Raw genomic sequence first — 15,087 nt, 5'->3', positions numbered from 1 at the left:
CCATGAGGAAGGAATGGGCGTGGCCTATTGGCAGACAGACTCCCAGTCCATGAGGATCCACGCACGGCTTACACTGGCTATTCCAGGACGCCACCGGAGCAGTAGGGCGTTCAGAGTTCTTGGGGACGTGTGAAAGGGGCTGGAGTGTCACCTGCAGGATTCCTGGTCGCGGTGTGTTCTGGTGAGCTGCCCGGCATGGCCCGGTTATGTTTGGCATTCAGTCAGTTTGTGGATCCGCCTGCCCCGGGTCTCCCCCTCCCGCCTGCCCCGGGTCTCCCGCCTGCCCCGGGTCTCCAGCCTGCCCCGGGTCTCCCGCCTGCCCCGGGTCTCCCCCTCCCGCCTGCCCCGGGTCTCCCCCTCCCGCCTGCCCCGGGTCTCCCGCCTGCCCCGGGTCTCCCGCCTGCCCCGGGTCTCCCCCTCCCGCCTGCCCCGGGTCTCCCCCTCCCGGTCGCCGCCCTATCAGCCCCCCATCCTGGGTGGTGTTGTATGAGCCACAGCCGCTACATTTCATTCCCACAACGTGGAAGGGCACCGTGCTACGGGACTGGCAGTCCATGCATATGACCTGCAGGGAGAGCACAGGGAGGCGCACGGTTACCTGAAAGTGTCAGGATAAGAGACTGCTGGCTTCTCCTTGCCTCAAATAATGGAGCCACCTGAAATGTTTCTATGCCTGCATACATCTGCTACTATACCTTGTGGAGTGGGACTTCACCTGAAATGCTTCTATGTCTGCATAGATCTACTCAGTGCAATTTCTTTGAGCATTTGTAATAAAAGTTCTCCAACATGTTACTATCCTGCAAGTCAGAATAAAAGGGAATAAGGCCTTAAAGAAGCAGTTCACCCCAAAATAAAAAAACACATCCTGGGGATGTGCTATAGGGCTACTTATCCATCTAGATTGTTGTGGTGAGAGAAGACTGACATTTCAACGGCCAATATCTCAGAAACTATGCAACTTTCACCACAATAATATGATGGATAAATAGCCCTACAGCATATCTGAAAATACGTTATTTTTTTTTATTTTGGGGTGAACTGCCCCTCTAAACGTTTCTATGCCACTTCTGATGGAGGACCATGCTACCAGGTTACCAGCTTTTGGACCCCCAACCCAGACCAATCCAATTATGTTATTTTTTTCTAGGGTCCCTGTGTATCATGCTACCTTCACCCCCCCCCCCCCCCCCCGAATGGTATCCCTGCCTCTGGTACCCCATACCTGGTCTGACCCTCTACCCCCTGCCCTGTGCCCCGCCCACCCCTCCCTCTACCCCCTGCCCTGTGCCCCGCCCACCCCTTGCCCAGTATACCTTGACAGTGATGCCCTGGTATTCACTGGGCATTGGTGTCTCAGAGATCTGTTTGTCCATCTCTTCCCAGCAGTGCTTCATGTTCCAGGCTGAGTGCATGCAGAGTGGGCAGCGGTATCCTCTGGGAACAAGAGGCGAGATGGGTAAAAACAGGAAGTACAAACCAAGCACGTAACCTAGTAACACACCAGGGCTAAAAAGCATGCTTATCTGAGTTTGACCGAGCTCACATTTAATACAGTTTTTTTGGGGAAAAAACACTACAACCCTTTAAATAGCAATGAAAATTCCAATTCAGATAAAAAAAAAATAATCACCATGATATATTCAGAATAGATTTTAAATATTTGTAGTTCCATACTACTAGTATTAGGCTTCCCCCAAAATCCTCCAAAAGAGTAAGACACAAGCCCTATACAGCTGAATTATCTTTCCTGAGGTGCCATTTAAGTCTGTATATTTAAACGCCGGGAGAAAAACTACAGACAGCAAATAGTTTGATCAAAAAAGTGCCTGGAAACCATGTAACTGTAAGCAAAGCTTGGTGATGTGGAAGTCTGGGATGAGCATGAGATCTATCCCCCAGCGCTAGTCACCTATGGAACGGCACTTTTTTTTTTTTTGCTCAGTGGGGGGACTTTTCCTGCTACCACTGCTATTCAGGTTAGAGAATATCAGCCTGGCTAGAGTACATGTAAACCCCAACTATTAAAAAGGAACAAAAGAGCAAATTACCCCATTTTATGCATGTAATCAAAGCAGGTCCTGCAGAAAAACAAAATAAAAATACACCCTTTCAGGATATCTGACATGGCATTAAAATTCAATTTCTAAAATAAATCTGAATCTGCATGGATTATAGGTACCTAAATTTACCATCAACAGGTCATCTTGGACATAGTTAAGCTTTACCAAAGAAGTGTCACGTAACCATGCGGACCATGCAGAGAATTCTTGGTGAGATATTACAGTTAACGACAGACTGAGGTCTCTGCTGGCTTACAGAGGGCTGCAGAACCTGAGAGCCTGAGGCTGGGGGGGGACCGGGACACATACTGGTGCAGCAGGTGGCCACACGGAAGGACGTGAGCTCCAGTTCGGGAAGTATGGATGTCCTTCATTCAAAAAGAGAAATGAAAATGGATTTACCACGACACTGGTTGGACTGAAATGGTCAGTTTAATCATAACTGGACTTGTTTTTGCAAAAGAATTCAGATCCCTACCTCTAAGCAGACTGGACAGTTCTGTCTGGAGACATCCGGTACACACTTGGAGAAGAAGAAGAAAAAGGTTTACAACACACCACCATAACCAATTCCCATTCTGTTTGGGAAACTATGCTCCAGAAAATGTTTAATAATAATAATAATAATAATAATAAAAATAAATGTAAGTTTTCTTTTTGTGACAAATCTGTTCTTTAACAGTGGTGAATACCTTGTGATTTCCTCGAAGGTTGCTGGCTAAACACAGATTACACTTCTCACAGTGGAAATAATTTTCTTTCGGCCCAATTCTGTAAGTTTAAAACAAAGTCAATTAAACCTAACTGACATGCACATTTACATCAAACATGATTTGAAGATTCAGCAGTTGTTTCTAACCCCACAATGATTTGTAATTAAGGGTTTTTATCCCAATCAATACTAACATTCATTACTACCAACCAGAATCATTCTTTTCAGTATTTTATTAACAGCCCATGCAATGTCACATTTGTACGGAGCCTCTTAGAGGTCAGGATGGGAAAATATTTTTTGAAATACTTTTGCGATCCCTCACAATACTTTTCCATTACTAATAATAACTGTACTGTGTCCGTTTAAAGTACAAAACACAGAATTAATTGACTAATAAGTATAAACCTAAAATGATAGAGACACATCCAGTTACGTTTGCTTTAGCCATTCGTTATGTGTTGTGGTGGTGGAGGTTGACACTAGGTGGCAGTGTGGGCTGAGCAAGCTACAGGTCATGGTGCAAGAGGGGAGAGAAAAGCCTTAAAAGGACGTGGTCAGGGGGCGTAAGGTGAGGTGGCAAGGAGATCATATGGTTTCACCGCTCATATGCCATAAACGATAGTAATCCTTACGTTGTGATCATTGTAACCTTTTGTAATATCGCTATTAAATGGGAACTTGACACAAAGGTTAATCGAATGTGGATCTCAACTTACTAGGTATCGTTATTGGCATGTCGAGTAATCAACAGCATCTAGCTGCCTTTGGAGTGGAGTGGACGTGGTTGGGTAGTCACTACACCCCCAATTGCCCGAAAAAGGTCAGACCCTGCCTTCTCAATTGGAAATCATTTTGGTTGAGCATATACTAAAGATATAAAATGTGTGTAAAGGTCTAACCTATATTTGTTTGTCCTGTTCTTGTTGCTGTATGCACAAGAATATCCCCCCAGGGATCAATTAATGTTATTTGCTTTTAATCGCCGAACACAACACAGTCCATATATTTCCACATACAGCTGTTCAACAGCATGCAGTGACAGTGCAGTTGAAAAGGTGCTAAGTTCAAACAGCAGCACGCTCATCAGCCCAACAACCTACCTGGGATTCATTAACACTTTGAGACAGACTTAACTCCAAGTGCACTCACATCAAATTCAAATTCAGAATATTTGCCAAATCGCCCAGAAAGGAGCATGGCATTCTACACAAGGGTGTCACCAAGCAAAGCGCAATCACAGAAAGGGAAGGTGCTCCCACCTGCAGATGCCACATGGCAGGCAGTGGTACTGCTTCTTGTCCTTGTCAAACAGGTGACAGATACTGCAGTAATATTCCCCAAACGCCACCCTGCACTTTTCGCACATCTGCTGGGACTGGAAAGCACAAATTAATTATAGCACCATAATACCAACATTGTGATTTGAACAAACTCACCCTGTGTGAATCTGCAGTCACAATATACTAAATTATGTTGGTTTGTAATAATCTCCTGCAGCCTAAAAGTACTCTGATCAGGGATGCTGTCCATCAGGACTCACCATTTTACTTGACAGATGCATGTTCAGCATGGTCAGATTCTTCCCTCCTAAGTCTGTCTTCCAAACAAGCTTTGGTGTACAGTAAAGCACTAGGTACCAGCTGACCCTACCTGCTGGACAGTATCGCAAAGGCTGCACTTGACCTCCGTGACCCGGAAACGGTCCATCTGGTGATCCTCCACGTCGTCATGGCAGAGTCTGCAGACGTAAAACTTTCCACAGCAAGGAGCCTTAAAGGGGACAGGCAAAAAAAAAAATTAAGAAAAAAAAACGTCCAGAACTATGGCGAACGAAACGCAACAGCCTTATAACACGAAACAAACAAGAAAGAGTATGAAAACAGCAGGGGAAAAAAATAAAACAAAGAATGCACCTCGGAAACCTCCATGGCCCTCGCTACATCTTCGGGAAGTACCAGGCCGCGCTTTGGTGCAAATGTACATTTTAACAATTTAAATATACTATCTACACTAGTGCCATATCGGCGACGAGATTAAAAAAGCAGGCAGGTATCCTGCAGCACAAACTAGCTAGTTAAGGTCTGAAATGGCACATCTAAATATTAACTACAAAATACATATTCAGAATGAAATCAGTCAGTCGTTTAAACCTTTACTTGACTATGGGCTGTCAAACAATATCGATATTTTGCTCGATCTGATAAAAGAACATTAAGAATATAGATCGACTGGCCAAGGTGGACGGTTCCTGCTGTGCTAAGGCTAACGCAGCCTAGCGTAGCAGTCATAGCAACACTCAAAGCGCAGACAACGATGATTTAAATATTTCGGTGCATTTAACACAAAAACAAATGTCTTACTTTGAGCAAACAACTCCGCACGTAATGCTCACATCCACACTCACAGGCTGACATATTTGCTGAGTTTGTGTCACACAGAAACACGTCCGACCTGCATTCGCCCTCCACAACTTGACGGTCCGGTTTCGACTGTACATTGGTCCTCTGTTGCATCGGTCCAAGCTTTTCGTCAATGAATTATTTTATTTGGACTGTTATAAAGTGAATGCATTTAAGTTGACATAGTTACAGATTGTTTGGGAAGTACAAAATGTGTCGTTTGCGGCAATAAAGAAGCAAAATGTGTAAATAAGGTATATTTTGTAAGGTATAGTATACTAGGCGAGAAAGGATGGTAAAAATATAATATTCTGTTAGAGATGCATAGGAGCACATAATAATAATAATAATAAACAATTATTCACTAGTATAATGGGCCAGAGGAATAAGAAATTATAAAATGCACATATATTTCAAGTTAGAGCAAGAAAACAACATAGATGTCAACCAAGCTGCAGAGTGAGATGGGCGATAAAAACAAAAAAACCTTCTAGAATTTGATGGAAACAGTAAACGAACTGATAAAAAAGGTGGAGTCAGTCCACTGAAGTAGTCCCCCACGATAAACCGTATGACTTGACACATGACACCAAGTGTGAGAATTACAGTCTTCTAAAATGTCTAACGTGTAGCATAAAGGAACTACTTTAAGTAGTGTGTTATTGTTCTGAAATATCTGTATTAGTGTCTTCTTCACTATTGCTGAGTGAAAGAATGTTTTTGACTGTTTACTGAATCTAATTGTCCTGTTTGGATAGTAACACAAACAGATGGATTATCAGTGGAAGATCAGTGTTATTGTGAAGTAAGTCACTTGTGTCCTTCGCAAGCGCCTGTGTAAGATAAATGTACATTTAATTATACTATTTGCACTTAATACTTTTCCACATGGGTAAGCGGCTCACAAGTGTACATACAAGTAGGTTACAGTATATTAGCCGAATAATGAGATTTACAGGGTGGCTGTCTGGGGAATGCATGCTCTAAAAAGCAGAAAACTCTTTAACAGTTAAAACAAACAAATCATGGCATTTAGTGTATTGAGGTCTTGTGTTACTTTTGCAGCCTAAGATTGGAAAGTTCTTTCATCATCATGTGTAGTGTGTTGTATGTTTAAAAATAGCCTCTGATAAATGCACAGCCAGTTTAATCAATGGTGGCAAGGTGTTAAGAGTTTTGGAGGAGTTTATTAGAACAGCTAGAGTGGGCTAACATGAGATTGGAAAAGACTCCTCAGTAAGTACAACAGAATACAAAAATCAAATGGTTGATGTATAATGAGCTTTACTAGCAAATATTAGATTTAGTGATGATTCCTTCCTAGTGCATTGATGCAAAAGCTCTGTAAATACAACAGATCACATGGGAAATTAGCTGAGTCAATTAAGAGATTACCTGAAACATCTGAGTTGAAAGATGTTTTGAGCAACAAATTGTATGCCAGACAATATGTTAAAGGAAACTATGATGTGGGCCATAAAAGTGAGATCCCGGCATGAGGATACTTGAAGTCATATGGATGATTTGTGTGTCATTTAAGAACTTCCTGCATTTGATTTAATTCTCCTGCCTTTTTCACCTCAAGTGGCTTGATTGCATGGACTTATGCTGGGAGCCTACTGACACCAGACGGAGGGCGTAGCGTATAGCTTAATGGAATTATCTTCTTTTAGATGGCCTCTCTGAATGCATACCCACAAGCGGGGAGTATCCCATTTGTCTTAACCGTTCTCCAGCACACCAGTGATTACTCCATCTTAACCCAGTTTCTGTCTGCTTTTTTAGAAACATGGCAAATTATTTCTCTATCTGCAAGGTTCTTTGTTTGTCTTGGGTTGAATTATAAACAAAACCTCCATATTTGTTGGAAAAAGAATGGATGAATATTTATCTTGAAGAGCATAAAAGTCTGGTGCAAAACAAATAACGCAAAAGCATAATATATATTTAAATGTGCAAAAATGTATTTTAAATATTATATGGCATTATTAAATATTCTATATGGATATCTTTGTAGATTAAATGCAGATTTTAGTATGTAAAGATGTTACTACTGTTTGCGGGATAAAAACAGATAAGCTGAAATAGAAGCCAGTTTTATGGTGAAACCATCACAAATAAATACAGTGGTTATGTAAAATATTCACACCCCCCACAATGGATGGGCAGCATACAGACAAAAAGGGCAGTGTGGTAGAATGGGCGGATTTTAACAGTCAGGGTGGGGGTCCCTGGTGCAGTTTATCAGTTTATCTAGGAGGCAATTGACTCTGTATTTAGTGATGTCATTGGACTGGGGCACATGTCACATCACTATATAATCAGTTCAGCATTACTGTTTCATTCCACTAAATATGGTTTGTATTTTTTTTTGGTGAAAGAAGTGGCTGTAGTAAAGCAAATCATTTTGACAGATCTTAAATAGCTGATTATAAATAATAGTCTGAAAACCAAGGGCAAACAAGGTCAAGGATCTATCTACCAAACATTTCATTAAAGGCGGTGCCCAAAGTAGTGTAATGAACTACTGAAAGCATGGTCCTACTGGATATTTTTGGTGTTATTCTTGAGAAAAGGATGTTTCCATTTTCCATTGGCTGAATGAAAATAATGAGACGTAAATTGTATGTAAATTATCTGTAATCGTACTGTAAGCACACAGATCCTCTCAGGCGGCAAACTTAGAAACAGGGCAGCACCCCATGTGTCACTCGCTCTGCCCCACAGAGAGCATTAGGGATCAGTAATGCGTCCCTGATTTGCACTGCTTCGTCCTCCAGTGACTCCTTCAGCCTCTGAAGCTGACAGAAGACCGTCAGGATGTCGGGTCTCAAGAAAAGGAGACAGAGCCTCTTTCCAAATTACAAGTTTGGAGCTTCTGCTGCCGACGGCCCAGAACTCGAGGTGGACCAGAGCCTGGTATTCTTCAGGAACAGATGGGTGAAGCCCTGGAGCTCCATGCAGGAGCTCAATCAGGGTATTTATGACCTCTATGCTGAGGATGAAAATGAGGAGGACAATGAGAAGCATCACACAGCATCTGGGGTAACCTCGCCCACCAAAAACCACATGCTGAACCTTAACGTAGGGGGCAGGACTTACCAGATTACCTATGGGGTGGCTGCAAGATTCCCCAAGACCAGAATCGGACAACTGGCCACTTGCAGGGACCACAGCAGGAAGCTGGAGTTGTGCGATGACTACCTGGTCCACAGCTGTGAGTATTTCTTTGATAGAGACCCAGACATCTTCCTCAATGTCTTTAACTTTCACCGTACTGGAGTGCTCTGGGTGAACGATGAGCTGTGTCCACGAAACTTCCTAGAGGAGATCCATTACTGGGGAGTACGGATCAAAAATACACCGCGGTGCTGCCGGATTGCCCTGGAGGAGAGGCAGGACGACATCAACGACAAGCTGAAAGTCCAACGGGAGCTTCAGGCTGAGATTATTGAAGACAATGAGGAGCTTTTCCAGGAGATGATGTTCGGCTCATATCGCAGAGTCGTCTGGGACCTGATGGAAAAGCCGTTCTCCTCTGTCCCAGCCAAGCTGATGGCCGTAGCGTCCAGCTTCTTCGTCTTAGTCTCCCTAGTGGCCATGACTCTGAACACAGTGGAAGAAATGCAGTACCAGACACGTGACGGCCAGCTAAGTGGGCGGACCTACGGCGAGCACGTAGAGACCTTCTGCATTGCCTTCTTCACTGTTGAGTTTCTGCTGCGTTTGGTGTCCACGCCAGATCTCCGCATCTTCATCACCAGCATGTTGAATCTCGTGGACCTGGTTGCTATCCTCCCACTTTACCTGCAGGTGGTGCTGGAGATCCTGGAGAGTCAGGACACTGACAGGCAGGATGGGGATAACGCCATAGGCCGGGTTGGCCAGGTAGGCCAGGTGGGCCTGGTGCTGCGGATTATGCGCCTTCTTCGGATCCTGCGCATCCTAAAGCTGGCGCGGCACTCTACGGGCCTGCGAGCTTTCGGCTTTACGCTACGCCAGTGTTACCAGCAGGTGGGCTGCCTCTTCCTCTTCATCGGCATCGGCATCTTGACCTTCTCCGCCATGGTCTACACTGTGGAGCACGATGTTCCCCAGACCAACTTCACCAGTATCCCCCATGCCTGGTGGTGGGCGACTGTGAGTACATGACTTTCAGAGCGTTTACTGTTAGTAAAACTGGTATATTTTTTTGCTTAGGTAAAGCTTTACCCAAAGTGATTTATACAGTAACGCTAACCCATCTAAGCTGATATCCATGCAATCATCCATCTTCCAATTGCTCACTGAGTGCAGGGAATCAAAGAACGTACATAAAGATAAAAATAAAATAAAGTGCATTTTTAGATTGGAATGTTATTTCCCAGACTATAACTTTTATTGTTGCTTTTCATAAAACAATTTTCTATTTGTATATGTTGAATTCAAAGATTCATGGTATATTCTAAAAGAAAGTGGGGTGCACATTAATTGTTTATCCAGCATGTTCAGAGTGTTTCATCTGTCATGATTTTGTATGTTCAAATTCAAAGCACTTCATCTGGTATTCCTTATAAAATCTGCTAACGCTACATAATACCCAGCATGAATTAAGCATCCAGAAGCCAGTATTTGAAATTCTAAAAATAACTTCCTTCCTTCAAACACAGTATTCTCTTTGCGGAATTGCATATTTCCCTATATGTGGAATGGGCATTTGGACAGTAACATTCCATACTGTACAGTAATAACATTCTATGACAGTATTCTGCTACTAGAATTCTATATGTCACCAAGTGTGGTATTCTGAGCCTAAATATTCTGTACGACACCCAGATGGTAATGCACAGCAAAGGCCCAGCTGCTCCCTAATACTTGGTACTCCAAGCACACCCCTGACCTGCTCTGACACCTGTGTACCTCTTTTTTACAGATTAGCAGCCTTCACCTGTTTGGGACACCCATTTCCTTTAGAATTAGGTGACCAGTGGTCATTGTTGACACACCACAGCACAACAATGAAATGTGTCCTCTGCATTTAACCCATATGTGACATCATGACATAACAGGGGGCAGCTAATTCAGCACCCGGGGAGCAGTGCTTGGGGGTGGTGCCTTGCTCAGGGTACCTCAGTGGTGCCTTGCTGGTCGGAGAATCGAACCAGCAATCTTTCAATTACAAGTGCGCTTCCCTAACCATTAAGCCACCCCTGCCCCTTTGTTGTATGGAAATGCTACCATAGTAACCACATAGTGTACGTACACGGTGTAGTAGCCATGTCATTACTGTAAGGGCCTTAACTGCTCTGCTGCATTCTCCAGGTGAGCATCACCACTGTGGGCTATGGAGACATTTACCCCGAGACCTTCCTGGGCCGTTTCTTTGCCTTCGCCTGTATCTCCTTCGGGATCATCCTGAACGGCATGCCCATTTCTATGCTGTTCAACAAGTTTTCTGACTACTATAACCAGTTAAAAGCCCACAAGCACGCCTCTAAAAACCAGCACCGTGAGAAGGTGAAGTTCGCCCAGCGGGCCTTGAGGAAGATGGTGGAGTGCTGCAGGGAGGCTTCCAGCTAACGTCCAGTAGGCCATCAGACAGTGTCAACCCCACAGGTCAAAGACTCTCATGCTGTTAGCAGGGACATTCTGTGTCCCATTACCAAGTGCTCAGGAGGGGTTTCAAACTGTATATCTCACTGACCTCAGCACTTTCATCTGACTGCATATTAAGTGGACCACAAACCAAATGGTCCAATGACAGTTGTCACTGCAATGGTCAAATCACATGACTAGCTCTAGTACAGTACATGTGTCAATTGCAATTTTAGCCTCTGCATGCTAGCTAGCTACACTGAAAAACAAGAAAATGGAACAGGGCCTTCAGTTGTGACAGGTGCCAATTTTAAATGTTGTTTTGCAATATACAACCGATCATACCTGTTGGTGTCAGTGTGGTTCTGTTACACATATCAGAGAGACACGTGAAGCACATGGATATGACTAAAGTGACACCACTCATCTCTTTGTTGTATTTGCTATTTTAAGTTTTGAAGGAAATGCAGGCAGCTGTGAAGTTCCCAGATTAATTTGATATGTGCATGTAATGAAATGAAATTCCTGACCGGCTTTCTGTTGATTTCTTAGTTCAAATTCGGTAGGATTTTAAATGATAAAATATATTTAACAAAATACCCACATATGTACAAGCTCACACATGGTCATTTAACCATTAGGTTTCAGGTCCAGACAGAAATAGTCCACAGCAGCTATATAATACATGTCACAGGCAAGCCTAAAGCCCGATTCAGAAAGAAAGGGCTGTAAAGGCCAACCATGGCTAGCACTGGATGCTAGTCCCCAAAGGGTATGACCGTGGGCTGTGAGGAGAAGCACATATTAACATGAGAAACATGTGAAAATGCCGCACACACATCTACACATGGATCCCAAAGACCTTTAAGTGTGAGGGCACAGTGGTGTCCACTGAACTGCGGTTTGGGTGGATCCCAATGCCCCAGTGCAGTGATGGGGACACTGGCCAGCAGGTTAGCCCGTCCTGTGGTCTGTATGGATGCCAATGCCCCAGTGCAGTGATGGGGACACTGGCCAGCAGGTTAGCCCGTCCTGTGGTCTGTATGGATCCCAATGCCCCAGTGCAGTGATGGGGACACTGGCCAGCAGGTTAGCCCGTCCTGTGGTCTGTATGGATCCCAATGCCCCAGTGCAGTGATGGGGACACTGGCCAGCAGGTTAGCCCGTCCTGTGGTCTGTATGGATCCCAATGCCCCAGTGCAGTGATGGGGACACTGGCCAGCAGGTTAGCCCGTCCTGTGGTCTGTATGGATCCCAATGCCCCAGTGCAGTGATGGGGACACTGGCCAGCAGGTTAGCCCGTCCTGTGGTCTGTATGAATGCCAATGCCCCAGTGCAGTGATGGGGACACTGGCCAGCAGGTTAGCCCGTCCTGTGGTCTGTATGGATCCCAATGCCCCAGTGCAGTGATGGGGACACTGGCCAGCAGGTTAGCCCGTCCTGTGGTCTGTATGGATCCCAATGCCCCAGTGCAGTGATGGGGACACTGGCCAGCAGGTTAGCCCGTCCTGTGGTCTGTATGGATCCCAATGCCCCAGTGCAGTGATGGGGACACTGGCCAGCAGGTTAGCCCGTCCTGTGTTCTGTATGGATCCCAATGCCCCAGTGCAGTGATGGGGACACTGGCCAGCAGGTTAGCCCGTCCTGTGTTCTGTATGGATCCCAATGCCCCAGTGCAGTGATGGGTCCTGACTTTCTGAGGTCATAAAAGATTCCTGGGTATCCTTTGAAACAGTAGGGGTGGGACCCTGTTGTAACTACAGCAGTATGTCATAATATGTTTCTAAACATCATGCAACCTAATGCACGAATGAACAGCTGAATGCTCAAAGAAACAGCAAAATATCAAGAAGATAGGAAGCTGCACTTAAGGGATTCTCGAGTCTGAGCAGCACAATGTCACCTTGCAAAGAAGTACCTTTGCATTTCATATTTCTAGCAAAGTAGGTGGTAATGGATCTTCTGACCAAAACATTCCAAAGATCAACCAAAAACCATCATGGTCTACAAATGTTGAGGAGTGGAACTGCCCATCCTGGTTGCAGTAAATCAAGGTGGTGACCTTCAAGGAGACATTTCAGTGAGCAGGATTATGCAATGAGCTGGTTAATGTAAGTCGACATGCTGGCAAAAGTCAGGGAAACCTAACAGGGAAAAAGTTAGTTAATTCCTTTCCACAAATCTCACCATCACAGTGTTTGCTGAAGAGGTCTGGCTCCTCGCTCCTCCTCACACATACGCACCTTTCCACCACCTCAAAGTTGGCTGAATTTCATTCCAGTTCATCTGTTAACTTAGTGTTTCCCAAACGAGTCCTCATGGAGCCCCAGACAGTCTGCACCACGGGTGTCAAACTCCAGTCCTGGAGGGCCGGAGCCCTGCACATTTTTGGGGTTCCCCACACCTGATTCAACTTGTGCTAAGTAACACGTCGCTCTTCAACTGAATCATTTGTGGTGGAACAGGGAAAGTACTAAGCTACACAGGGCTCCGACCCTCCAGGACTGCAGTTTGATACCCCTGATCTACGCTATGGCTCTCTCCCAGCTCGCAGGCAGTCAAGAACACTGAATGCTGGTATGGGTGTGTTGGGAGCTGGGAGAGAGCAAAACTGTGGACTAGGTTGAGAAACATTATGTTAACTCAGGGTTCTTCAACTCTGGACCTCGATTCCAAATCCAGGCCGTGTTTTCAGTTCTCCCAGGTAGTTGTTTAATAATTACTGATTCTGATTGGTCAGAGGCTTCACACCTGACTGACAGGTAAAGGAAGGCTGGAAAACCAGCAGTGCTCAGACCGTGAGTTGAATAACCCTGCTTTATACTCAAGTGGTTGGTGGAAACAAAATCTTGGTCTGGATTTTTACTCTCTAAACCTGAACTATCTACCTCTTATGGGGAGAATACGCAAACTCCTCACACAGAGCAGAAGTATTTTTCAAACTCCTACCCTGGGAGGTGTGAAGCAACACTGCTACCCTCTCAGTTGCTAGTCTGCCCCATAAAAGACCTAATCAATATAATATTTCATATAATTTTTTACGTTTTCTGTTGCTTCATTGTGTAAAGAAATTTACATGCCTTATTGTTACATTTTAAAACTAAATAATGAGGTAATGATACTTCAATAAAAGCTTGCAAAATTTGGTTAAGAAAAATTGTGGTGTTTTCATTTGTGTAAGCATTACATAATTCATTCATCCATCCATCCATCCATCCATCCATCCATTTTCCAGATCCGCTCGTCCTATGCATGGTTGTAGGGGCCCAAAGCTTATCCTAATGGGCGAGGAGTAACCCATAAGAATTCACGTAAATTCCGACTCCACTCACTGCATCCCTCATTCCGTTTATTTCCCAGTTTGTGACCCATATGGAGGAGTCGCTCAAAGTTAAACTCTCTCAAGAAAATTTTTGGTTTTTCTGTACTGATGACCGTTTCACATAATATTTGTGAACTGGCCCTGGCAAACGAATGCAAGGTTAATATTCACTGAAGCGTCTAAGGGGTAAGTGCCTTAGGGCAGCAAATCCTGGGATTTTTGGTCATAAATAGAATCCCCTGAACCGCCCTGCCATCTGCTCCCGGTTCCAAAAACAGATTTACTTCCTGGAGCACGCTCGCTCATTGTTCATATGCCAGACTGAGCTTGGGGCTCAGAAGAAACAGGGACTCACACAATTTGCTGCCTTGTTCTCTTCAGCCATCAGATGCAGTCAGCGCATGTCAAACAGTCGGACCCAAACGATGCTGGGAATTGTGGGATTATTCCCAAGACTGGATTGGCAGGGAGTTTTATTTATACAAAATAAAAAGGGTAACACTTTACTCAACGGGACACAAATGCTTAGCAGTAACTGCACTACTACTCCAACTGAAGTATCAAATATGAACAAACATAGCAGCTACTTGAGATAAAAGATGTGTCATGATTCATTAATGATGAACAAATGTGAGATCAGTGTCTCACTTGTGTTATTCATTAATTGTTCCTTCAGCAGTTCCTTCAGTAGTTCACAAAGGTTTACAGAATTAACAGATATATAACAACAAAATTAACAGATATATAATAACAAATATATTAACTGCTTGAGATAATTCATCATTAATGAATTGTGACGCATGTTTTAACATGAGATCAGTAGGCAACTAAGATTTAGTGTGCGGTTAATTAATACAAATGTAATAATATAATACTATATTATTTGTGGCCCATTAAGTAAAGTGTTACCAAAAAAATAAAAACACACAACAAAGTAAATTACAGTTCAAATAAATTAAAATACAAAAGCAGTTAGTGGTTATGTAAAACAGCTTTTTCTCTTGTTAAATGAGA

At 44.0% G+C, this 15,087-nt stretch overlaps 2 protein-coding genes across 3 annotated transcripts; one reads left to right on the top strand and one right to left on the bottom strand.

Annotated features, from left to right (window-relative positions):
• Nucleotides 1-217: 217 nt before the first annotated feature.
• Nucleotides 218-4,795, bottom strand: rchy1 (ring finger and CHY zinc finger domain containing 1). The gene is made up of 9 exons (XM_072709220.1): nt 4,692-4,795; nt 4,429-4,548; nt 4,038-4,153; nt 2,756-2,834; nt 2,542-2,586; nt 2,373-2,431; nt 2,052-2,081; nt 1,317-1,437; nt 218-565 (listed from the first exon to the last, which is right to left on the bottom strand). Exons 1-9 carry the CDS (start codon nt 4,704-4,706, stop codon nt 218-220), a joined length of 933 nt encoding a protein of 310 aa, XP_072565321.1. The 5' UTR covers nt 4,707-4,795.
• A 76-nt stretch (nt 4,796-4,871) lies between these two features.
• LOC111856626 (potassium voltage-gated channel subfamily V member 2-like) lies at nt 4,872-11,095 on the top strand. 2 transcript variants are annotated; one of them, XM_023836742.2, is made up of 3 exons: nt 4,872-5,982; nt 7,958-9,317; nt 10,479-11,095. In XM_023836742.2, the coding sequence occupies exons 2-3, from the start codon at nt 7,998-8,000 to the stop codon at nt 10,734-10,736; spliced, it is 1,578 nt and encodes a 525-aa protein (XP_023692510.1). In that variant the 5' UTR covers nt 4,872-5,982; nt 7,958-7,997; the 3' UTR covers nt 10,737-11,095. The 2 variants fall into 2 exon arrangements, with proteins under 2 accessions (XP_023692510.1, XP_023692511.1); XM_023836743.2 differs by having other exon boundaries at nt 4,872-8,154; nt 8,266-9,317.
• Nucleotides 11,096-15,087: the final 3,992 nt, after the last annotated feature.

This window comes from Paramormyrops kingsleyae, chromosome 2 (genome assembly GCF_048594095.1).
Source record: "Paramormyrops kingsleyae isolate MSU_618 chromosome 2, PKINGS_0.4, whole genome shotgun sequence".
In the NCBI taxonomy this organism is placed as follows: Eukaryota; Metazoa; Chordata; class Actinopteri; order Osteoglossiformes; family Mormyridae; genus Paramormyrops; species Paramormyrops kingsleyae.
This window is presented reverse-complemented; position numbering and strand designations above follow the sequence as displayed.